The sequence below is a fragment of the Phaethon aethereus genome (genome assembly GCF_964289735.1).
Source record: "Phaethon aethereus genome assembly, chromosome: 12".
Classification (NCBI taxonomy): domain Eukaryota; kingdom Metazoa; phylum Chordata; class Aves; order Phaethontiformes; family Phaethontidae; genus Phaethon; species Phaethon aethereus.
Genome location: NC_138588.1, coordinates 21603182 through 21628887, shown reverse-complemented (window position 1 = coordinate 21628887; position 25706 = coordinate 21603182). Strand labels below are relative to the sequence as shown.

Sequence of the window (25706 nt, the reverse complement as noted above, 5' to 3'; positions counted from 1 at the left end):
TGTGCTGCTGTGACAGGTTATTGGAAGCATGAGATACGACACCCCCTCCGATACACGGCCCGAGGCTGGGGCGTTCCGGCGGTCAAGAGGGCTGGGAAAGGCTTGGACAAGGTGTGGGATCGCCCCGTGCACACGGGCGCAAGGAAAATGTCCCATTTTTCACAGTTTAGTCTTGCCCAAAGGAAGCAAACCTGGTCCTCCCCCGTCCCCTCGCTGCGAGGGAGAGAGGCAGCTCTGCTCTGGGCGGCGGGGACAGCCGCAGCCCCCCTGAGCCCGTGGGCATCGCCCTGAGATCGGCAGCCTGCCGCCCCTTGCCCTGAGGAAGCCCGGTCCCTCGCCCGCGGGAGAGGTGCTGGGCGCAGGGGCTGCCTGCTGCCCGCAGATGAATGCCCTTAGCTGCCTGCAGAGGATTTGTGCGTTTAAAACTTCCTTCCCAGGGCCTCTCCCGGGTTTGGTTCGGGCTCTGCTTCCACCTTCCCTTCCTGTCCCCTTCGGTCTGTCCTTCCCCATACCCCAAATCTAGTCACCTTCCGAGGCTTTTCCATGCAAAATGCTAACTTTGGGCTTGCCCTTGCCTGCAGGTTTCCGGTGCCCGTTCCTGACCTCCCTCCCATGTCAAAGCCAGCTGTAAAATAACCCTCAAAACCCAACAAACCAAACCCTAAAACCCCTCCAGAGCTCAATTCTCCAGACCAGAAGGCGACCCATACGTGACGCTGCGAGCGTTCCAGCCGCTTGCCAACCCAAACAGACATTAGCCACTAAAAACTTGGAGGCATCAGTCCCCCGCTCGGAGCGAAGCGCAGATCTGCCAGTCAGAAAGGCCAAGGGCTGGCTCCTCCTCTTCATCACATGCACGTTCCCAAAGAGAGGAGTCATGGGGCCCCGAGGATCAGTGCATGCACGTCGCAGAAGGCCCCTGAGCGTCCGCACCCGGGGCGGGCTCAGAACGATAACCAGTACAGAGCCGCCAGCACGGGCCCGAGGAGCGGCTGACACCACTCCCTTCGCGCTGCTGGGCGAACGTCCCCCGCGTCTTAGGGTACACCCCTTCCCTCCCTGTCCCCAAACCCTGCTCCGTCTGGCCCTGCAGTTGCATCTTCCTCGTCATGACTCTGCCACCAAGGCCACAGATGGAGGGGTTGCTGCCCAGGACCCCTTGTGGGACAGTCAAAGATTAATGTCCAAGGAGTGACTAAGAGAATGGGGATCTCGCCTCAGGAGCGGACAGCAAGTGCAGGAAGAGCGGCAGCAGCCAGGATGGTGGGAACACAGTCCTGTCATGTTCAGTGGAAGAGCTCCACCAACACCACCATCAGGAGCAGCTGCAGCCAAGAGCCAAGCGTCATGGTGGCCTGGCCCTTCTGGGACATGAACCTGAGCTGGTTCACCAGGCGCTCCTTCACCAGAGCTTGCTTGAAGCCGTCCTCCTCCGAGATGCAGACATAGTGGCCGTAGTGAATGTGGCTCACGTTCTGGATGAAGTGGAAGCAGTCCTGCTGGGGGTGGGTGGTGTTGCAGGTCTTGATGAGGCTGTTGTTGTGGTACCAGTTGTAGGTGGCATAGTGAGACTCGATGGGGCAGTTGAGGTAGTAGCGGGAGAAAGGGACGACTGTGATGTTCTGAAAGTCATCTGCTGGAAGAGATTGAGAAGTGGAGGATGAGACAGGCATCTCCAGGAACCACGGATTCCCCCACAAGTCCTTCCACAAGGGAAGAACAGTTGGGTCGACGGGGACACCGTTTACACAGCCGTTTAACGACAACAGGGTGGTTGTGGGCCTGACCCACAGCTGGCCGAAGTCCATGGGACTCTTCTCCCTGGACATCAGCCAACACAGAGTTTGAGCCCCCTCACCCAGCTCAGAAATACATTCTCTAGCGATTAACTCCACGCTAAGACTTGCTTGGTGTCTTGGTCTCAGCACGGTCATTCCCAGTTCCCCAGCAACGAGTTGCAACACGTGGCATGGCCCGTACAAAGACCTGAGAATCGGTCACCCTATCCCAAACGCCCCCCAGATAAATGGCCTGCAGCTCAAAATCTTTACGTACCTTCCTTAATATCCCCCTTTTGGCACTTTCCTCGCCACGGGTCCAGGTTCAGGTTCTGATGTACCTCCCTAAAAGGTGGGAACAAGCATCAACGTCAGGGAAGCAGCGCTTGAGGGCTAGGAAAGGAACCGCCCATACAAGATGTGGTGCATCAGATAAGGAAGAAAGTTTAAACATCTGCTATTACCTGGGAAAAAAACCCACACCGCGCACCTCCACTCAGGAGGTTGGTGGATGAAAAACATGAGACCCAGCAGCTCACCGCGATCAACTGCTTTAAACAGCATCACGTTTCTAACAGCAGAAGAGGGGCTAGGTGCTCGAAACCCATCGACCTCTGCTCTCCCCAGAGCAGGGGTGCTGCGGGAGGGACAGATCCCTGCAGAGGCACAGGTTTTGGGGACAGCACAGGCATCTGCGCTGTTACTGCCTGGACACGATGGGCTCGTCTCTCCCTCTGTGATGGGAGAATGGCCTCAAAACCATGTGTGAGCCTGGCCAGGAAGGGGAAATACTCAGGGTCTGGGTATTTCTCACAGGAAAGCGACCAGCTGAAGGCACCACGTACCGGTTTAGATACACCGACTGACAGCTCCCGTTGAACCACCCGCAGTACGGGTCCCTCGCCAGCAAGCAGCTGTCACAGTTGTTGCGATACACCCTGCACATGTCCATGGGTATCTCCATGACTTTATTCGTTGAGCCGATGTACAGCATCGCCTGCAGGAGGGAAGCAGAGGGGCCGATCATCTTGGCACCGTGTCCCAGTGCCGCCTTACGAGCCTCTAGCACGTCTCCTGCAGCTTCACTGGGATACTGGGGTGGATTTCACCAGCGGGGCTGGTAGGTCACCAGGCAATGCTGTCAAACATCCCTATCACGGGAGGGGAAGCAGCTATCCTTCCCCCACCAGCCCTGCCCATAAATAAGTTTGCTCCATCAGTGACAGCAGGGTTGTCACCTCCTGGATGGAGCACCAGAGCTGTCTGACAGCTCTTCTGCCAGCAGAGGTGGACAACGAGAGGGAAACTGCAGGAGGAGAGCGCACCGTGCTGGGATTTGGCCCAGGGAGCAAACAGTCTAGTTCTTCCCTCGCCTCCAGAGGGGAGGAGGTGTCCGAAAAGCTCCGTTGCCCACTGAAAACACAGAGTTACCCAGGACCGAGGACATCAGCCCAGCTGTTAGGATTTAGCAAAGCACGCTGCGGGACACCCTGCACAAACCCACCCAGCAGCTACTTGCAGATCCAGGGGCCGTCATTAAGCCATCTGTCCCTGCCTCCCCTGCTCCCTGTTTTTAAAGCTACAGCCCGACCCGCTGTTCTTTCCTACGCAGCAGGCAGGGACCCACCCTCGTGTGGTCCAGGATCATGGACTGGATCGGGTCCTTCTTTGGGAAGACCTGGAGCTCCATGATGTTCTGCACCCCGTCCGGCAGCTCCACGACCTTGTGGATGGATCCCTTGTCTAGAAAGAAAGAGGGGAGAGCCCTGATAAAGCGTGCTGAGAGCAGGAAGGCAAGGCAGAGGGGCTTCAGGCAGAGGTGGGGAAGCCAGGCAGAGAACCAGCTCTGCCTCCAGCCCTCGCTGTGGCAGGCAATACCCGCTCCACAAAGCCAGGCTTGACTGGATTCCTGAAACCAGCCACCCAGAGAGGACAGGACCTTTCTCAGACGGAGCTTGCTTGCTCTGCTAGGAAAGCATCCCCCAGACAGCAGTGTTTCCACAGCAGAGCCTTGTCACCCTCCCAGCCAAGAGACACGAGGAACCCATTTCCCACCGCGCTTCAGGACCTGGCTGTGCCTGCTTTGATCAGGCACAATGGCCTCAGCAAGAAAAACCAACCGCTCTCAAGCTCCGCTCTGCTTTGATCCCCGGCCTGTTCTTGCGTGAGCCTCATCTCGCCGCTCGCCTGAGGCTGAGACTTGGGTTTTTGCCTGTCCGTTTTTCTAATTAAACTGACTCCCCTCCCCAGTTAAATGACTCCAAACTGGTGATTTAAGAAAATGAGTCAGTTTGGTGGAGGGGTGGAAAGACAGATCCTGAGGGAACAGGGCTCAGGAATCCTCATTGTTTACTCTCTTTTAGTACTCGCATGGTCTCCCCAAATAGTAGCTCCCTTCTCCACCATCAACCAGGGGGAGGTGAAAGATGTGACCCCAGGTCAGGCGGGGATTTAGGACCCCCCCAGGGTGCTGGCCCTTGCCTCCACACCCACCCCAGCGAGGGTGGGAAGCTGCCCTGCCAAGCCTGGCACCTTGGAGCAAGCTCCCCGGCGGGACTCTGCAAGGCGTTAGCTGCGTTTCAGCTAAGGCTTTCAGCTTTCAGGAACAATCCGAGCATGCGTGGGCCCTAATCCAACCCCGGCCACCTACTGAGAGCCGTCTGCTTTTTTTTTTTTTTTTTTTTTTTTTTTAATCACAGGTTAGGAAACAAAAGCCCCAGAAAGTCCCTCCACCAGTGCCAGTGAACAAATCCCAGCACAGTGCAGAAAAAGGGATGAGCAGAGCTGTAAGGAGCGAGCCCGGGGAGGAGGGCAGGCAAGAGAGAGAAGCGCTGGGTTAGAGACCTTTGCACCTTCTGGGCAGGAGTAGCAGCACTGCATGGGAACCCAGGCTGCCTGACTGAGCTCGTTTTTTGCCCTCCATCCCGTTCGCCTGCAGCCGAATTGCCTTGGCCCAGCCCCACAGCGTCTCCGGCTGCCCCAGGGCTGCCGGGATCAGCTGGCTGCGTCTCCAGCCAGAGGCCCTGGCCTCGCAGGAAGTCTGCACCGCTGCACTAGAGCGAACAGGGACAGGAGATGACGGAGTGGGTCCCTTCGCAAAGGATTTCTGCTTGACAGTGTAAAGCTGCACCTGGGGAGGGCTGTGCTACCCCCTCCCTTGCCCTGGAAACACTTGGCCCGAGACGTACCACAGGCTGAAGCAGCCCAACCGGGTAAATCCCATGTGGCTGGGATTCTGCTTTCCGCCTGTCTTTGCCTACGCAGCCACACTGGACGTATTTAGCCGTACTGGGACTTGGCAGCTCTTTTCTGCTTGACAAACACATGCCAAGCTGGGAACACAGCCCCTTGCTTTGCTCTGCACTGGGGGTCTGGTCTGCTTCCCTCATCTTCCCTGCCCTCGAGGGGAAAGCAAACTCCAGGGAACTCCAAAGGGAATGGCTCCCAGTACCTGTCGCCAGATAAAGCACGTTGTAGCGGTGTCCGTCGCCCGCAGAGACCTCGTGCACCCCGATCTTCTGGTAGCGGTGCTTGTTGTGGAATAAGGGGCTCTTGGTGGGGGAGAGGGGCTCCACCCGGTCCTCCACCTCCGGGTGGCTGTCAGCTATCTTGAAGGTCTCGCTCGGGGTGTGCTGTCCAGAGGCAACGCACTGCGGCAAGAGGGGACAAAAGCCACTGTCAGAGTCAGACAAGTCCCTGAGGATGAGGCTGGAGGGCAGGAGAGCAAGGCAGGGCTCAGCCCAGAGGAGGACGCCCAGGCACGGCGCATAAGCCCGCCCTGGGGGGAAACACAAGCCCTGGGGCTGCTGTGACTGTGCTCGTGCCAGGTCCTACCAGCGACCTCCCCTGCAGAAGTCACAGTTTAGGAGACTCAGGCCCTGTCACCCCCACAGAGGCTTAGGGGAGCTTCCCCCCCACCCACTGTCTGCGGCCAGCTCAGTGGTGCACCCGTAACCGCAGTGCTGGGTTGTCTCGGGGAAACCCGCGGGGTTAGCAAACACAAAGAAAGACATTGTGCCCCAGCTTCACACACGAGAGCTCACAGACCTGTTTGCCGAGGCACAGAAGGACCCGTCTCCCCTTTCTGTGGAGGTGCTGGACCTTGTCCAGCCTCCTTTTGTTTCTGGTGCCTACAGCCTTCCTCGCTGCCCCAGCTCTCACCTGGCTGCTCAGCGGTGGGACAGTCCCCCTCACCTGCCCCAGCTGCTCCGACAACTGCAGTGGCAGAGCAGGAACCAGCTCTCCTGGCCTCGGGAGGCCTCTCCACTTCACATGGGCATCTTTTCTCGCTCACTCACCTGCCCAGGCTTGATCTCCGGGTTGGGACCGTTATAGCCTTTGAGTTTGGATGTCCGAAACACGTTGTCGATGTCCCCAAAGGAATAGACGCAAACGGCAGAGCTTCCCCTGCAGGCAACAAGACGAAGAGAGGGTCAGGGAGACATTGGCCATCATCCTTACGGCTGGGACACGGCTGTGTGCATCGTGCCTTCGCTGACCCTGTCCAATCTGGCCATTTCCCACCCACGTGCCTGCCAGAGACACCAAAGGGCTGAAAGAAAGGATCTGGCCCATGGGACAGGACACAAAGGCCCTCACCACGTATTTGTGAAAAGCCCGTAGACTTTGGAGTGCCGCCAGTTACTCGCAGGGACAAAGAAGACATCTTGCAACCAGTTGAAGTTGCCCTTGGTGACCGGGTCGACACAAATCAAGCTGGCTTTCAGGAAGGTGGTCCACTTGGAAGCGGAGAGCGAACTGGTTCCCCCTTTATCCTCCTGGGGGAGAGGGAAAACAAGGAGTCAGGGTTTGGCAGAGAAGAAAACAAAGCGCCCCCGCCCCCCCCCCCCCCCCCGTCCAGCGTCTTGGGTGGATAATTGGGGGATGCTTTGGAGGTATATTTGACGCTGGTCACTGCAACAATCTCTACCATCCCAGTGAGACAGAAGAGGGCTTTTTCTCCCTACAGGCAAGACGGGAGCCAGAAGATGGGAAGGCCAAAGGACACGGCCATACCCCACACAAACTCCGTGGCAGAGGAGAGAATTGAGCCACAGGGGTGAACTCATGTGCTGATAACACCAGGTGAGCTGGCCCATCCATTTGCCACCCCTGTAACACTCTTGCCTCCCCACTATACATGGTTCCTGTGGTACCTTACACAGCTGGGCCACTCGGGAGATGTTTCTAGGGGCCTCGGGACTCTTGTCTGGATTGTCTTCACGAAAGAAGTAGTAAATCTTGTCCTGGTGAGGCTCTTCGTGCCTTAATGTGGTGGCTTTGACAAACTGAGGGTCTGAAAAGGGAAGTGAGCCATCAGAAAACCTTGGCCTGAACACACACGTTTAAGCTGAAAAGCCACCCGTGGAGACCACACCAGCGTGCTCTGCAGCTAACCACTCACCCCCAGACAAGATGAGGAAATGCAAACACTGCCTGTGCTCCAGGCAAAGGACGGATCCCAGCCCATCCTCTACACCTGACTTGTGCATCACAATTGCTTTTCACGTGCCACCTTCCCAGTGGGTTCCCCTTCCTCTCCCTCCTGCCCAACTCCGCGCATCCGTTCCCTTGAAAGCCAAGTCCTCGGAGCCCGGTGAAGCCTCAGCTGCTTAGCAGCACAGGAAACCCATTCTGCCTTCTTGCACAGGGAAGCTATAATGATACAGGAAGGCTCCCTCGGGGGGAACAAGCCGCACGGTTGTTTGTGTTTCGTGTGGAAAACCCAATGATGCTCTTCTTATTAATACACCGCTGCCACAAAGGGCATCCCCAGCAGCGGCAGGGTCCCTCTCAGCATCGTTAGTCGGTGTCCCCATGGCAGGGAGCTCTGCATAAGCACGGGATCAGCCTCACAGCTCTGGGTCTGTCAGGTTGGTTTGCTGGTGCCTGGGCTGCCCCCTCCATTGCCCTGCATGCACAAGTCCTGTTTTGCCCTGGTGTCATTTTGATTTGATTTTTGTCTTTGGCCAGGGGTTCAGTAACCTCCCGCTCCCCAGTGTCACTGGGGAGGCACTGTAATAAGCTCACGCAAGTTGAGGAGGGTCCCTTCTCTCTATTCCCCACCTTGTCCCATGCACAACGTGTTCCCGCCTCAAGCTCTCACCCTGGCTGGGGATTTCGAGAGAGTCACTGCCCGGAGTGGAAGTTGTTCTTCCTGTTTCCACCACCGCACGGCAGCTGACGGGCACCTTTACACAACCATATTTCCTTCCAGCATCTGACAGGGGACTTGCCACCCGTTTCTCTCCATTTCCCCATCTCCTCACCCTGGGCAAGAGGAACTCACTCGTCAGTTGTTTTGTCCCAGAAGCAAAGAGGTGAAATTCCCCCAGCTGGCAGCAAGAGAGCTGGAGGGAGCCGCGGGGTCCCTCCTCACTGGCACTGTGGATGTGGACCAGAGCAGCTCTCTCCACAGCTCTAGGGGTGACCGAACCCAAGCAAGAAGCTCTGGAGCTACACCCCAGCTGGGCAGAGAGGACATACCCCTCCAAGTTGTGCTGTGTATTCAGCATGGCCCACAGTTGTGGACTGACAAAGAGTCCAGTTTATCTACCCAGTGGGTCCCACGCCTTCAGGATCTCGCCCGTACTCACTCTGCATGACCGTGTCGCTTGTGTAGAGCTCTCCACCCCCTCTCACCCGACGGAAACGGGGTATCTTGCCATTCTGCTGGCTCTTCTTGATGGTGGAGTAGATGTCGTGACCTGTAGGATAAGGAAGCTTCATTTGCAGCGGGCTGTTTCCAGAGAGGGCAGAAGGTTTGTGAGAAGAAAACAAAGAACCCAGAACTCTCTGGGCACATGGACTCATAGAGATGGTGGATACAGGTTAAAAAACCCAGTCCTCACTGCCTAGGACTGAGCAGGCCTGGCAAGACTCCCCCAGTCCTTTTCCTCCACAGAATCACTAAGGTTGGAAAGGACCTTTAAGATCATCAAGTCCAACCATTAACCCAACAGCACCATGTCCCCTAAACCACATCCTGAAGTGCCACATCCACACGTTTTTTGAACGCTTCCAGAAGTGGCGACTCCACCACCTCCCTGGGCAGCCTGTTCCAATGGCTGACCACCCTCTCGGTGAAGAAATTGTTCCTAATACCCAATCTAAACCTCCCCTGGCGCAATTTGAGGCCATTTCCTCTCGTCCTGTCGCTGGTTACTTGGGAGAAGAGATCAACACCCTCGTTGCCACAACCCCCTTTCAGGTAGTTGTAGAGAGTGATGAGGGCTCCCCTCAGCCTCCTCTTCTCCAGCCTGAACACCCCCAGTTCCCTCGGCCGCTCCCCATCGGACTTGTGCTCCAGACCCCTCACCAGCTCCGTTGCCCTTCTCTGGACACGCTCCAGCACCTCAACGTCCTTCTTGTAGTGAGGGGCCCAACACTGAACACAGGATTCAAGGTGCGGCCTCACCAGTGCCGAGTACAGGGGCACGATCACTGCTCTAAGAAGATTCAAGATGTGGCAGAGACAAATTCTTGCTCTGCCTCTGGAAGGAATCCCCACCTCTCCCTCCACCAGGTTCAGAGCAGTGGAGTTACTGCAGGACCCTCCTTCCCTGCTGTTTCCATTGCACTCTACCCTCCCACACAGGGACTCAACCCCCGTGCCCTGGACGGCAATAAACAACATTGTGCCACGCTCTGTCCTAGATGGATGTGCATTTCGATGAGGCAAAAGCCAGAAGCGCTAAAGGCCGATGGCCAACTAGAGCAGACAGAACCCTCAGAGCAGCCTCCGTGCGCCTCTTTTTGTTACAGAGAGCCCAGCCTTCCTGCACAGCACTACAACTGCAAATACGTGAGCAGTCAGACTTACCATCGACGACGACGAGGGTATTTGAGTCGGGGGTGAAAGGAGCGATACCTCTCCCATCCCATGAAGCGCTCTCCTTCTTCTGCGTCTGGGGAAGGACAGAAATGGTCCCTAAGTGTGATCAGCTCAGAGAAGGCAGGGGAGCCAGGGGCCCACATCCACCCCCAGGGCAGGAGGAAAGCAGCTCTCCTTGGCTGGCACACAGCCCAAACGAGGGAAGGACGTGGGCCAGGCAGAGCCACTGCTGCAGGCAGGAGGTGAGGAGACAGGGGCTATGACAATGGAGCCCAGAGGTGGCACGTGCGGACCTCTGCTCAGGCAGGCTGTCCCATGCTGTCATGGTAAGCTCCTCGAGGGAGCTGGCATTTGGGCATTTCAGAGCACTCTGAGAAGGATGGGGGATCAGGGCACCATTTGACAGGTGGAGAGAGGGTGAAACAAAACAGCAAGCGTTTTGCTCTGGTCCCATCACAGGTGGCCACCACAGCATACCAAGTTCCAGCAGGTAGGAGCGCAGGCACCGGTCCCACACACTAATATCCCATCTCCATACTTCTCCACTAACGTGAGGTAATTTTTATTGTCCTCCTGCAAGAGAAAGAAGAGGAACGTGAGCAGCTGCGAACAGCGGAGCACAGCCCCACAGCTCTAAGCCCACAGCACTACCAAGCGCAACGCTATATGGCTTCCTAGCTTTTTCACAGGTCTTAAAACCAGAGGAGAAAACTGGTATCGTCTCATCCGACCTGCTGCTCCACAGGCACTGGAGCTCTTCACCCAGGGAGAGCACACATGAGGAGCATATACGGCTCCTTCCCCAACCCTCACCCATCCAGCTGTTCCACCACGGGTAGAACCTACCGAACTCCCAGGCATCACGCACTGTCCCTCATTTTTCACTGGGAAGTCTTCCTAGGGTAAACGAGAAAGAGATATGCTTCAAATCCTTCCCTCTAAAAGCCAACTGACACGGGCTCAGCCCCATGCACTACACACTCGTCAGTCTCTTCACAAGAACCAAAGCAAGAACGTCAGCGAGAAGGTCAGTAAACACCGCAACGCAGCCCTTTTCCCCACCTCAGCCCTTGGGAAGGCTGGTCCGGACCTCTGAGGCCCTCAAGGTGATGGGGAGAAGTGGGGATGCAGGGCCGAAGTGGCAGACGTAACTGGCAGCCAGCCTGGGCTGCTCTCCAAAGGATTTCGGGAGAGGGTCTGTCGTTGTGGGGAGTGGGTGTTCAATAGCGGGCAGTGGTGTCCGAGGGTTGGGACACACGAACCATACTGTTCCTGGGAACGAGGAGGGAAGCATCTGGGCCCAAACTTCAGCAACCAGCTTGTCTGAGAAGGACAAGAAGGGGTCATGAGAAAGCTGACTGGGGGGGCTTTCCTGCTGTATGAACTCAATGCCCAGCTGATCCAGAATTTCCTGCTTTGGAGGAAAAGCAGCCTGGGTTCCAACAATGGAAAGGGATGGGAACGTAGCTTCTCCCCAGTGACATGAGTCTGAGCATCCCTTCTCACACTAAAGGAGGAGTCCCTCGCCAGAAAGTTCCTCCCTCCCTATAGGGCTCTGGAGCCAAACTTGTTAGCAGAGCATCCTTACTGTGTAGTTCTCATAGGTTGCAAAGTCGTAGTAATAAAGCTTTCCCTCTCCTCCGACATAGACGGCTGAGCTGTTTTCTTTATGGTAGAAGACCGGGTACTTCTCACTCCTGGGAAAGGCATACTCTTTCACACCTGCAAAAACACGGAGGAGACACAAGTCAGGGCACCCGCAGCCAGCGCAGGCTGATCAGCTCGCTTTCTGGGTCCTCGGTGCGGGTGATGAGAAAAACAAGGACACGGGGCCAGGGGCCCTCTGGGGTGGCTGGCCCAGCACCAGGCAGGCAGGGAAAGGCAGCTCCCAGGCTCAGAGCTGAGCTATTGTCCCCTTGGCCCCAGGGGACAGGAGAGCTGCACAATGGAGCGGCCCCGCCTGGCCCCTGCAGGGCTGGTGATGGAGGAATAGGAGGAAGAGGAAGGGAAACCTTGCTGCAGGAACTCTTGTGGGAGAGCAGAAGCTCACAGTGACTTAGGACTGGCTCTGTAACAGCTGAGTGAGCGCTGCCTTCCAGTTTTGGGATGAAGGGCTCCCTCCTGCTCTCTGGCCATCCTCTGATAACCGCTCCGGGCAACTCCCTTGTAGATTTGGCTCCTGAACCCTCTTGCATCTGACATGGCCACAGCTTTTTGTGCCCTGCTTTGAGACCTTGGACACACTTCACTGGAGCTATGACTTGTTATCCAGCTGAATGGGAGAGGGGCTGCTGCGCTGCCTTGCAGCTGGGGGTCAGCCTCCCCGTGCCCACGGGGTAGATCATCTCCCACCAGGCACAGCCCAGCATCACACCTCTCCCCACCAGCCTCCAGCTGCACTGTCAGCATCCTCCCTCCAAGGGCCAGGAGGGATAGGCAGGGTTTGGAGCCCCCCCAGGCCAAAGCCCACATGTGACAGGGGAAGGGTGCACATAAAGCCACAGCTCGTGGGTTCCACGTCCCAAATGTGAACAAGGAGCGAGCTGCAAGACCTAGGACCCGTGTCACAACAGGTTGCAGCAGATGGGAAGCTTTCCAGGCCCAGCTGGGAGGAAGAACTGCCTGTCCTCCCCTCTTTCCTTCCTCTTTCACCTTCTGGCTTTTCCAGCTCCTCTTTCCAAAAAAGATCCTCTCTTCCCTTCTGCGTTGCCGGCCCAGGTGTGGGAGACTGGCCCTGCACCACAGCACCGTCGTCAGCCTCCCCCCCTGAGGCTTTTGCTGTCGCTCAGCGGGGTCTGCTGGTCCTGCATCCCCTCTGGGATGGTGCAGCCACCTCTGGGCAGCTTTGAGCAGCCATGCTGGGGCCCTGCTCCGCGGCGGCACACGTGCGCTGCCGTCGGCTACCCTGTCCCCTACCGTAGTTTGCAGCAACGACATGAGAGGGATCGCTCCTCCGAGTCTCCGATCAGGACTGACCTTTGCTTACCGTGACAAGGCACTCCATTTTCACCTCTCCCTCTTTTTCCTTTTCCAAAGGAGAGGGGACCTCTCTCCTGGCAAGTGCTGCTGCTCCCAGCAGACAAACAAAGGCTGCGTCTGCCTCGGGAGCTGGCTGCCTGCACAGACAGGCAATTAATCAGTGGCACGTGTCCCTCTCTATTTATAGGGGCACTTGGCAGGACAGGCAAAGGACAATCTTTGCACAGCCCAGCACTCCCCCTCTGCTTGGAGCATGCCGCAGAGTGGTCCCGCCAAGGCTCCGCAGAGCCCAAAGTAAAAAAAGACTTATTAGAGGTCACCGGGGCTGCTGAAAGCCTGCTTGATTTGTGGCTTTTTTCCCTCCACTTCACTACGCTGGTTGCACCTCCTCGGGGTCTCTAATCCCTGCGGGGTTAAACAGCACACAGCCAGCAAAACTTTCGCATCGCTGGGATGTCCCTGTGGCTCCCTGTCCCCTCCCCAGCCTTACCACCTCTTCTCTGTCCAAGGACTCGGAGAAACTCCTGAGCATGTGCTTTGCCTGCTGGAGGAGCTGGCATCGAGTCTTTTCGGAGTGACTGCGCAACTCATTTGCCTAAGCGGCCCTACAAGCGGGATGCCAGACAGGCATGCCAGCTAGCCCAGGCATCTCACCAGCCACAGGCTCAGCCTAAGCATGCCGGGGAGGAGAGGACTAATCCTACATACACAAGAGCCCCTAAAGCCCTTCTTCTCCATCCAGCACAACCCATCACCAACATGCTGCAAGCAGGTCTGGTCAAATTTTGCTCTTGTTTTCAAATCTCCAGCCTGGCCCCTAAACTTGCTGCTGGAACACACACACCTGCAGCCATTCCCCACTCCTCTTCCTCCACTTCACTCTTTTGCACACTTCAGCCCCATGTGGTCCTGTTACCTTCGGTTTCATTTCGAGGCTTTCCCGTAACACTGCCTCTTTCTTAAGCTCAGCTCCGAGAGCCGGGCCAACTTGCAAGGACACACTTCTCTGCAACCAGCCAGAAACAAACCAACCTAAAACAATAATCTCGTTGGCGCCAACATATTATTTATCCTACTGCTCCCCGGGGACTGCACTGAATCACTAAGCTGAGGGTAAACAGCGCTGCTAGCCAGGGCCCAGAACCGTGTTTGTGGCTCCAGCGCTGATTTAACCTGATCTGGAAGGGAGCCTTCTAAAGGTGTTTCCGCGAGCGGGTGCCGGGGTCCCTCTGCCTCCACATCAGCCCTCCAGCTGACCTGCAAAGCTGGCTTTTAGCCCCTGCTCTGCCTTAAACGGCTCAGCTTAGGCAAGCAGTTTGATTCCCTTTGCCTCTGCTTCTCATCCGGCAGGATTTGGGGGGGTTGCCAATTCATATCATTCTTGAAGCCATTCATACCCCTGGAGCCTGGGGTATGAATGGCTTCAAGAGCCGGGGATGAGGAGGCAGAGGGCATCTAATGGCCAACACTATGTCCCCTAAGAAGGGGACATGCCTCTCCTAGCAAGTCCAAGGCTGCTTTTGACACCGCAAAGAAAGGCTCACCCCCCTGGAAGGGGGAAGGCATGACCCTGCTGCCATTCTCCCTCCAAAAACTGAGTCCAGGGCTTCAGAAGAAACACAGGGCTCATTTCCAGAACCTCGCTAACCCCGCCGCATCCCTTCGCCTGGCATTTACTGCAAACCCCACCGCCAGCATGCAAATCAATGGCACAATTGTCAATTGAAATGCTAACCCCGGTCCGGAGGAATGAATAGGAGAAAGAGCAGCTTTGTGCTTTGCAGGCTAGATAGAGAGTACCACACCAGACTGAAGAAGAAAAATATTAAATGAGGGAGAAGGAGGGAGCCCGGTACATCTCAGAAGGATGCCTGCAGGGTGAGGTAATGGAGGAGGAGGGAAATGAAGAGGGAGATGCTCTGGATGAGATGAGGGCAGGGAGGCCCATCCTAAACACACAGAGCAACACCCATAACAGAGCAGTCCTGCTTCCCATCTGACAGGGTGAAACTGGTCTGCCTCCCTAGCCGTGGCTTGGGCAAATCCAGCTTTAATGACACCCCCTTTAGATCCAGGAGCCCCTTCAGAAAGGCACCGAGAACCTGGGCAGATCCTAGCCCTCCCCAGCACCACGGCAAGGTCGGGCTCCCAGAGCATCCCAGAGCTTTGTGCAGAGGAGGAGCATGCCCCCCGCCTCCAGAACAGACGTCCAACGAGAGCAGCAGTGTGGGCGTACTGCCTCATCGCAGGCAAACTCAACAACCCAGCCCTCATCCCGGCTGGAGGGCTGAGTCAGCTACGGCAGCCCGTCTCCCCTCCACACTCCTCCGTTCCCCGCTCTGGCAGCTGGCTCCGGCATCCCAGACACTCAGCTTAGTCACCGGCTTGCACGGCTCCCAGCACCGGTAGCGGGCAAGTCTTCATGGGTCTGCGATTCACTGATGCTGGGGGAAGACTACATCTCCCTAAAATGGAGGTGCTGGTTTGAATCTGCTCTGGCACCAGCATTTTAAAATAAGAAACTGAAATAAAGTACAAGGAGGACACAGGGCTGGGCCACCCGCCAGATGGCAAAATGGGATTTAAACTGGTGCAGCACCGAAGTTCGTCACCGCAGTGAACGCAGCCAAGTCGCCGGCGCTGCCCCGCTCCCCAACACCCAGGTGATCCACCCAACAGCCCCGGGAATTCTTCTCGCTGTAACACGTTATAACAGCGTCAGTCGTCACCGTCACATATCCTCCCCAGCACGACGCCGATGGCACTGCCACCTGCTCTGCTGCCTGCGGCTCTGAGAGCGAGCACGCTCCTGCCTGAATCACAGCCCTGCTTGGACCCTTTCCTGGATCCCCCTCCTTCTCCAAACAATTTCTCATTTCCCAGGTTTTATTTCTTCCTTCCTTTTTAAATAGACTGAATGGATGATGACCTTGATAGCAGCATGTCTCTGCTGCAATCCGACTGGGATTGGCTCTGAGGGTAGATGGAAGTGCTGCCTTCTCGATGCTGACTCAAGGGCTGGCAATGCAGGGGGAGGTCCCCGGGTCTTGTCCCCGGCATCCGTGCCAGGAGCCCTCATCTCCCAGCAACATGGGCCCGGCCATGAGTCAGGGCTGACTGTGCTCTCTGGGCTCCTGCACATCAGCCCGCTTTTGGGAACCGTCTCGATGCGATGACATGGATCCGTCTTCCACTCCCGCTTCCCCCGGCGCAGGCAGGATGCACGACAAGCAGCCCAGCACCGGTACATCGACTGCTTTCCTTTACGGGCTAGGAATGAGGTTCAGGTCTGCTGCCTGAGTGACTCACGTTGGGGTCAGGACTCCCAGTGCCAGCCCTGGCATCGCTCCGCAGTGCGGTTCCAGTTTCACTATTCCCCCAGGCTGGGGGAGGACTGGAGTGAGCCACGCTGCTCCCATCCAAGAGCCATGCAAGTCTGCCTCCCCAGCAAAGAGACAAGGTGCATTTTAATTTTTTTTTTTTTTTTTTTTTAAGATGATCTATAAATCCCTAAGTTGAGACATTTTGGAAGGAGGAAGTCCCAAGGGATGGATGCCTTGAGCAGTCCGACAGGCTTCCGGGACCCGCCCGATCTTGCAAACAAGACTTTTTTTTATAGGAACAATTTGTCTCTAGCTGAAACGACCCAGGAAGGACACTCTGGGGAGGTTGCTCTGACCTGTCACGGAGTAATTGTGAGTTGCAAGGTCTCCAACACGCCACCGGCCAACACGCCTCACGGAAAATGATATGCTTTTGCAGGAGGGGTTTCTGAGAAAGGGGTGAAAAGGCAATATAGTGTGGGAAACCACTTCCTTCTCACTGCTCACAAAAAAACTCCCTCCTCTCACCAGCTTATGCTACCAGCACACTGCCAAGGGATTTAGCTGCGCCCCTGGGAGCCAGGATCCTTACAGCCACCTCTTGGCACCGGGGAAGCAGAGGCACAGAAAGGCTGAAGAATCACCCCACAGGGAACGTCGCCCGGTGTGCGTGGCAGCCCGGCGCCATTTTGGTTCAACCTGTGCTCCAACATCAGACATTTCTCAAAGTAAAATAAAAAGAGCAGAACCAATACAGCCCCATCCCCTGTAGACTTCTACCTCAGACATCCAAGAGCTTCCTCCAGAGCCCTCCCAGGGCCAAATACCACCCTCGTCCCCCTTTCACTCCCTCCCTGTCCCTTACCTATTCAACTTGGCACAGTGTAGCAGACTGGGAGCATGGCCATGAGGCCCATCAGCCTGGTGCCTGGCACATCTCAGAAGAGGTTTGTCCTGCTCACCTTCCCCTCCCTGCCTCCCCTCTCCCCCCTCATCTTTTTCAGGATGCTTGCAGGGACCCCCAAAAACTCCTCTGCAGCATTATTGCACCATGCAGCAAAAGGCATTGGGGAACAGCAGTGGAAACCAGGTGACCAGAAAGAGTGCTAAAAATGTCTCTTGCTGAAGCAGGACTAGACACAGACACACGTGTTTCCTGCTCCTTAAAGCCCTGCGTGCTCTCTAGGGACCCCGCAAGTGCCTGCCACGGGGAGACCCCCAGCTCGTGCCCACCACAAGAGTCCAAGGGCAGGGTCTGGAAAACAGATCAAACAAGCCCTATTGCAGGCATCAGTCATCTCCTACATATTTCATAACCGATACAGCCTCTCCCGTTGGGGAAGGGAAGGGCACTGGCCAGGTAGGGCAGCAACGCTGAGGTCAGGGCAGCTGCCTTTGCTTTAGCCAGATGCTCCCACAGAGGCACCCCAAGAGCATGTGCGTGCCCAGAAAGGACAGAGTAAGGAAAATGGTTTCCCAGCAAAGGCAAAGTGCTTTCTCATCAGCCCAGGGCAGCTAAAAGCCCTGACCGTAATTTTCCCATGCCCTCCATCCCGCAGGAAACATTGCGGTTTGGTTCCCAAAATGGCAGAACTGGGAGCGAGGGCTGTGTGCTGCTCTCCTTTGCCTTTTCCGTCCGTGACCATCGTCCTTCATGTGGAGAACCAGTGAGCCCAGCACCGGGCAGCACAGGCAACCCACAGGAGGTTGGGGAGAGTCAGGGAGAACATGGAGCCCTGAACCCTTGCTAAGTGGTTCATGCACTTGTGGGAAACCCAGAAGAAAGAGGTGTGAAAGCACGGAGGGGAAACATGCAGCTGGGAAGCCCACGTTACTTAAACCTAGACCCGATTGCCTTACACATTTCACTCCTCTTTCTTATTTTAAGTTCTCAGCAAGTCGGAGTGACAGGTTTAATCTGTTTGGCATTTCTCATCCTCTCTCTCCCCCAAGACAGTTTGGAGACAAGCAGTATTTAGTCATCTGCCAAGAAACCTCACGCTATCTTTTCTCACACCCCTCCCCGACTGCTTCCGACTCCCTCTAAGCACCCCTCCAAAGGAAAAAGCAAGGCCATGGATACATCAGGAACATCCACATCCTCTCCTCAGCGGGACTTTTCCACCCTCGGCCAAGCCACATTCCCAGCTGCCACCGTCCAACGCTGCTCGCCTTTCCTTTGGCTTCTTCCCCAACCACTCCTGAGGACCCTGCAATCGCGGGGTGCTCGTGCGGCTGCTTTCTGCTGCCCTCGAGAGATCCCTGCCATCAACAGCAAAACGCTCCGGAGCGGAGGAAACAATTCAGCCCGCATTACCAGGGATATATCCTACAATAGCTCTCAGCCTGTGTGCAATCCAAATGCCCGGGAGGGCTACACTAGCACAGAGGAAAGGCTCAAGCTCGCAGAGTACACTCTTAACTAGACAAATAGGCTTTTTTAGAGTTACACTACAGAAGGCAAATATTCTGGTGCATTAATGATTTCCACTCTATTTCTGGGAAGCTCCAGAGCATCTTGGCAGCAGTATTCAGCGTAGGGGTGAGCTCGGGCAGGAAGAAAGAGAAATAAAACCTTTCAGTTTGGTAACCCAGCTGCTGGGCATGGGCACGCCTGCTCAAAAGCTCTTCTGAGAGCTATGCAGCCTATATCCCCTTTGTGAGGGGCCTCCAACCCGAGCCAGAGCCAGCAGCGGTCCCGTACACCCACTCAGCAAGGAACAAAAAAGAGCCCTAACCTGCAGCCGGGAAGGAACAAGCCTCGACTTCAAAGCCTCTGCCATCAGGCAGGGCTTCGTGAGCGCAGGCAGCGCTGCAGGGCTCCGCTTTACCCTCTGAAGGCTCAAACCAGAGGGCTTTGTGCTCCAGGAAAGATGGGTCTCTCCTTTTTTCAAACACAAAATGACTACATAACAAGCATGGCAGCGTTTTCTATGCAGGCTAACACGTTACTGATATCCGCTGCTCACTTCCCCCCCCCCCCCCCCCCCAAACTATGCAGCACTGAAGCCTGTGCCACTGCAAAATGAGTCCAGAGCCTTTGATTTCACACGCAGCTAGGAGCAGGTACGTTTTTCCCTACCAGCCCCAAAGCCCGGACGCCGGCTGCACCCCACAGATTGCAGGTGCTAAATTTAGAGCCAGGTTTTGTTACTTTCCAAAAGCCGTTCTCCGTAATGACAGTCCCGAGCTGTGCCGTGTTCCTGCTGGAAGCTGGGGAACTTTGGCCTGTGGTTATAGTATTTTATTATACGGTCACTGGAACAACAGCAGAACAACAAAAGGATGCTTTTAGCAGGAGAGCTGCTATCTGGAGAGCATGGCTGCCCCTCCTCCTAGGAAGATCAGTTTCCAGAGAATGATTTATCTTAAAAAGCCTTCCAGAATAAAAATTGCCCCGAGCACTTCTATGACCATCCGCCAGCAAAACAGCCGCTTTACCTTTTAGCTTAATTGGCAGCCATCTCCTACCTCCCTGCCGCTGGTTAGGGCAGGGCAGCTGAGAAACCCTTCTCAAGCACGTGCCCTCTTCTCCCAGCCCAGGGGAGGCCAGCCAGGAGGTGGACGCAGGGTGAGGGGACCCCTGCAGCCCTCCGTGGAGCCTCCAGCCTCTGCAGAGGTTTAAAGGTGGGAAGAGAGATCTGTGGCTTCGGAGCAAGGATGAAGCTTCAGGTCCCTACAGAAAACAGATGAGAGGATGCACGCAGCAAGGAGACTTTCTCGCTAAATTGGGAAGGGCCCTGTCATGCTCTTTGTAGCCCTCCTACCCACTGCTGTAGGCTTCCCACCCCTGTGATGAATATCAGCTAGGTCTCAGCCCTGTAGCCTTGTGGGTTTGTGCTGGGGAAGGCCATGCAGCCTTTCCTAGCATCCCCTTTCTGCCTGCTTGACCCCCACCGGCCAGAAAACACGATATCCATTCTTCTCGTGTCCATCTTTGGCTGCAGCACCACATTACTCAGACTTGGAAAACCAAACCGCCGCGTTACAGTCGGTCATTTGAAACCAGACGCTCAGATCAGACTTTCCGAATCTTGCGTTATCCGAGATATGAGCAAACCCACGGCCACAGTTGCTGTGAGCAGCCTGAGGGCAGGTGTCTGGCTAGGACTATCCCTGCATTCCCCAAGGAAACTCCTACAGCTCCTTAAAGTTACAACACCCTCTCCCTCCCAGTCCATGCCTGATAAAGAAGAATAATTTAACCCAAGTGGGTAATTAGATGTGGAGTCGTTGCCACAGGAGGATGCTGACAACAGTCAACAGGGTTCAAAATGGGGACTGGATATTTATAGCACTAGGAGAACCAGAGCTGTCATTAAGGGCAATATTAAGTTTATTATACAAAGCCTGTTCCTCCAGCCTTAAGCTGCTCTGAAATCAGTAGAGATGGTGGGAGATGCTTCTGTGTCCCGCTCCCGTGGCACTCTTACAGCATTTCTGTCACACCGGACGCAGTTAGACACAGCCTACTACACCAGGCGGAGCTGGGGTGGAAGAGAAGAGAGTGCCCAACAGGAGGAACAAGTCCTATTCTTGGAGCAACCAGGAATAGCCGCACACCATAGGATGTAGCTCAACAGGAGAGAGCTGGCTGCAAAACAGGCCATTTCCTCCTTCCAACTCACCTACCAGCCCTTTTTCTGGATACAAGCTTCTTTAAAAAGCATCTTGTACTCACTGCTTTGATTTAAGTTGCGCTCAAGTACTCGGGCTTAGATTTAGTTTGTCCTGCTTTCAAGCACGGAGAGGGACTACAACTACAGAAAAAAACCTTCCCAGGCCAATTTTCTGCAATTCTGACCCCAAATCAGCCCAAGGACTGGCACAGAGCTGGGCAGCGGGTCAGCAATTTGCATTTGGCTCTCTTTCCCAGCCCTGAGCATTTCAGTGCAGCCACCACAACTTCTATTAGCGCACCCATGCCTGTTTTTGTGCCACACTCTTGCGACAGGAGGTGGTTGTGATTCACTCGCTTGGTTTGTTTGGTTTGTTTTTCTTTTTCAATCTGCGCAGAGCAAAAAATATTTTCAACCAACATTTTTATGAGAACAGCATCACCCACCCTGTGAAAACGAGCCGTCTGCAGAAAATAGCGTTGCTGGGAAAGTGAGAAGCTTTCTCCTGGAAATGTTGATGCTCTGAGAGCTTCACGTAAAATTGTCCTACAAAGACGTTTCACACCCGTGGGGACCGTGGCGCCTGAGAAAGCAGTGCCACTGTCACTGAGTAAAAGCTGGTTGCTAGCACCACGATCTCCCATTTTGCCACCACTCCCAATCAGTACGAGTTTGGCCTCATCCCTGATCAGCTCTCCTCTTCCTTTGCTAGCTGAACGCTGCACCGTTGCGCACAAAGAGCGCCTACAAGAGCTCTTGCAGCGCTCAGAGGTGCTTGCTGCTACAGTCCTTCCATGGCAAGGAGAGGCAGCTGAGCTTGGCAAAGCCCAGGAGCTGCTACAGGCAGCATGGGCAATTTCCAGGAACTGCCATTTCCACTCCCCCACCATGACCCAGAGTAGGCTAGAGCCAGTTTATCCAGTCAAAGCAGCCAAAGGTCAAGTATATAATATCTCTTTTTCTCTGTGGGACCTGCTTATCTCCTGTGAACTATGCACCAGCTCAGAACCCGTTCCCAGCAGCTTCCAGCCTCATCTGTTAATGAGAGAGAAGGGAAAAATTAAGTGGTCAGACCCCATCCTACCCCAAGGTGTAAATGCAGCAGGCAACCAGAGAAGGGCTGAGAGTTTGTCTCAAATCTACGCACACGCGAGTAAACAAGGACCAGACAATCTTAACCACGGCAGTAGCTAAAAACTATTCCTGTTCTGCACCAAAGGCCCCAGGAGCCTGACCCAGCCCTCAGGCTCCTCGTTGTCCCCACTGCACTCCTCTGCTCTCCTGATGCTCAGTGACTTACGGGCCATGAGACAGCCAGCCTGGGATGCCACCCGCCTGCTCCGTACAGAGGGGCTGTATCTGCCCGCTCTGTCACCCGGACAGCTCTGCCCCGCCTCGGGACACTGCGGTCTCCGTCTCTGCAGATGGATCAGAAGAGTAAACACAATATCTGTACTGACAAGCCAAAGCTCAGTGTGAGATGTGAATGCACCTTTTTCAAAGCAAAGCCCAGCTGGTCAGTGGTTAGTTAGAAAAAAAATACACAGAGGCAGTGGGAGGGTAGAAATAAAAGGGTGGATAAGCAAGAACACAGCGCGCAAGGTTGAAGCACTTGCTTCTGCACCAGCCCAGGCCGCTAAGGCTGAACTCACTCCTACTCTGCAAATCTCAACAGATAGGAAACTTGCCATTTACAGTCTTCCTTCATCAGCACACTGGGGAGCGTAACAGCCAGAAGAGACTCTGACCCATCGCTGCGCTGGGTTGGCTGCAAAGGCGAAGAGGGGCAAAGTCCTTGTCAGTAAAAAGGATCTTAAGCACTCTAGATATGACCAGTGGTCTGGAGCCAACCTCAGCCCTGTGCTCCGAGTGTCCTTCCCCTAAGAGGAAGAAATCCTGCAGAGTCAGACGTGCTCTCAAATAACCGCTTACCCAGCCGGACCCAAGAACTGGCCATGGCCACCTGTGCCAGCTGCTGGGCGGGCTCCGGGGCTCCCTCACCTTGCCTTCGGTGGCAAACGCTCCCGCGCACGAATTGAAAGGGGGCCGATGTTGGGGAAAAGCATGCCCCTTCCTCACCCCCTCCTGCGCTGCGGCATCAGGGAGGCAAAATGAAGGCAGAGCAGCAGCTGCGGCCGAGGCCTCAGGGCTGGCTTTAGACACGCTGCGCTCCCAGAGGGGCAGACCCGCAGAGCGCCGCGCTCCAGCCGCCCGCTGCCGCAAGCCCAGGTCCCCACGACTGCGAAATTACTTAAACCCAGGCAGTTCCAAGCACCGAGACAGGACAACTTGGTTTCTTTGTCTTCAGACCTGAGCTCGGGATGTTGCCACCTAAACCCAGCTACATGTTCCTCCCAGCTCGCAACGTCCCCTCACCTATTTCTTGCTACAAAACCGGACAATGAGGGACCATGGGGTGAAACAGCAGAGTCGTTCAGGCTGCCCGCTGCGAGGTCAGGGCTCTCTCCCCGGGTCTGGCGGGGTGCTGGTTGGTGAGGGGAGCAAGGCTGAGAGATGGCAAAGGCCGCTGCAGCTTTGCCCAGCACCAGGAATATCTCCCTTTGCCCCCAGGGCTGTAACATCTCTAGGTGTCTTTGCTGAGGCTTCCATACCTGCGCTAACGAGGGGCTGTGGCGTGTAAGAAATTTAATTATGTGAAGAGCTGTGAGCTCCTGCAGAGTCCAGGGCTGAGGCCAGTGCTGCACCATGGCAAACACAGCACACCAAGCCCAGCCCCGGCACGAAACCCATGCAAACGTCCCGCGCTCCTGCGCGGCTCCATCCCGCTCCCAGCCTCCAGGGCCAGGGCTCGAGCCGCAAACCGAGCCCCACGACACTGTCACCCCCGCGGGGAGGGACGAGCCTCTATCCCTGGCTGCGAACGGCAGCAGTGTGCCGACCTGCAGGTTTTACCAAAGATGCTGCGCTTGCCTTTTGCTCTGCCTGGAGCACTGGGGAAGTTAAAGACGGCTCCCTGCCACCCTTGTCCCATTTCTTCACCCTCCTCCTCACCCACAGACCCACTTCCTAAAGGGCAGAGGTTACGCCAAGCAAAATACAATCTCTTAAATAGGACACGAGCAACTCTTAACGGGTGTGCCACATGGCTACCTCTGGTACCTCCCTGACTGAAATCCCTTGGCCTGTGTCCCAGCTAAGCTCTCAAAAAAAAAAAACCCAACCCAGAAATAGATAAGCACAAGCTGATCCCTGTGCAGGGAAGTGTCGTAACACTAATTGCCTTTGGCATTTGTCAGTGACAGACCCTCACCGTGTTCAGTGCTGGGAAAGGCACCCTAACACAGAGGCAGCGAAAGGCCAAATGACCCTACTGCATATACATGCCAAGCACAGCCCAAAGACAGGTGGAAATCAACTGCCTGAGCCCTCTCTTTCCCCTCAGCACAGTTTTACTCTGCCACAGGCATTTCCAGCCACACCAGACCCCTGCAATTCAACTTTTCCCCTCACTTTCCTAAGCAGCACAGGGGAAATGTCTATGGAGAAATACGTGACCCTCATCCTCTGATCAGTCTCGGGCTCCGTGCCTTCTGCCCAGCTCCTCTTTTCTGAGCCGCCTCGTTTGCCCGCAGATAAAACAAATGAGTCAATATTAGGAACAACCTTTCGCTGCCCTCCCTGCCGGCGTCTCTCCTCTTTGTGCCACCGACACAGCAGGCAGAGGCCACCTCTGAGCCACACACCCACCGCCCTTCCCTCTGCTCCTGGCCCTTCATCCGCAGGCAGCGATGGGCCTGGAGGAGGAAGAGGAGGAGGACATAATAAATAACGGCAGAAGAATAACAGATGGCGCAGAACAAACCACGGGAAATTCGTGTCCTCTGAAGTTGTCGGCGAATAGGAAACACAGAGGAGCTGTTGTACTGCAGAGCAGCGCGAGATCCGCGGCTCAGCCAAACACCAGAATCGCCAGGGACAAGACGGGGTCTTTTGTTAAAGCCTCCCTGGAGGGTATAATCAAAAAGCTTGGAAAACGCGTGATAAAGCCAGTAAACGTTAGTCTGCTCTTTTCAACTGTGCTCTAAGCTTGCTCCTTGAAAACATTTCTTTGTTCAGTTTCTGCTAAGATCAGATCTGATTCTAAGTCCTTGCGTGCCATTTCAGACGCATATATTTTCTCAGAGAACAGAGATCTTCTGCAAATATTTACTCACAGAACTCATTTGCAGCTAAGAGGGTAAGTACACCCGATAAATAAGAAAATTAACTATATTATGCAAATGTACTTCTCCATTTCTCCCTGCGAGTTAGAGGAAATGGTTACTGAGTCTGTTTCAGGGCTTTTCGACAGCCTTTAATACACCTAGCTTGTAGGAAAATGTTTTTAGAATATATAAGGGCGAGGACTTGGCAGGAAAAGGGATCTAAAAATTGACTTAAAAGCAATCAAGCCAGAAGCCCCTTCCTGAGATCACAGGCATTTTGGCTCTCATTAAAATGAGCTAAAAGCCTCCCCGAAAAGACAAAAAGAGAAAAAAAAGACCAACTCTTCCCAAAAGACACGACGTGGGCAGAAAATACACGGCACAGGGAGTAGCTGTCAGGCTGCAGACACTGCCGCATCTCAAGGTTGCAGCCGACCGCAGCCCGGGACTTACCTTGCGGAGCTGTGATGATCCTGGGGTTCACCTTGGAGCGCCCCGCTGCCCACATGCCCAGCTGGCTAGCCCACAGGGCCACGAAGAGGGCAACGGGCGACCTCCTGCCCATTTCTACTTATTCAGCGAGCAGAGATCATGAGCTTGTGAGGCTCGCAGCTGCACGCTTGCCTCATACAAAAGAGTCGGCAGCATCTAGGACAGCCAATGACTGAAACAGAGGGCGGGACTGCCTTTAACTTCCTCGGAAGCAACCTCATAAAAAAAGATCTGAAGTGACTCTTTTCATTTAGTTGGCTCTAAACCTTCAGCAGTTCTGAGCCGATCTTCAGCAGTTTATACCTGCAGGCTTTGCTGGGGCTTTTGGTCCTTTTCTCGTTTTTTCTTCCCCCCACTCCTCCTTCTCTAAGGGGAAGGTAGGAGTCTGATGGCTTTGTTCACCTCCAGGCTCTTCAGAAAAGCTGCAGCTAGCCCAAGCCTCGCAATCAACTCAGAGACTTGCAAGAGGAATATTAAGGTTGATACGAATGAAATAAGAATGAAAACGTGTAAGA

General features: G+C 55.2%; 1 protein-coding gene across 1 annotated transcript; it reads right to left on the bottom strand.

Annotated features, from left to right (window-relative positions):
* Nucleotides 1-1286: 1286 nt before the first annotated feature.
* On the bottom strand, nt 1287-25264 carry SEMA7A (semaphorin 7A (JohnMiltonHagen blood group); the record flags this gene model as incomplete). The annotated part of the gene is made up of 14 exons (XM_082005167.1): nt 1287-1636; nt 2056-2123; nt 2624-2775; nt 3406-3521; nt 5230-5428; nt 6077-6185; nt 6378-6556; nt 6935-7074; nt 8375-8485; nt 9601-9685; nt 10090-10185; nt 10459-10509; nt 11201-11334; nt 25153-25264. The coding sequence occupies 14 exons, from the start codon at nt 25262-25264 to the stop codon at nt 1287-1289; spliced, it is 1902 nt and encodes a 633-aa protein (XP_081861293.1).
* Between the last annotated feature and the right edge of the window lie 442 nt (nt 25265-25706).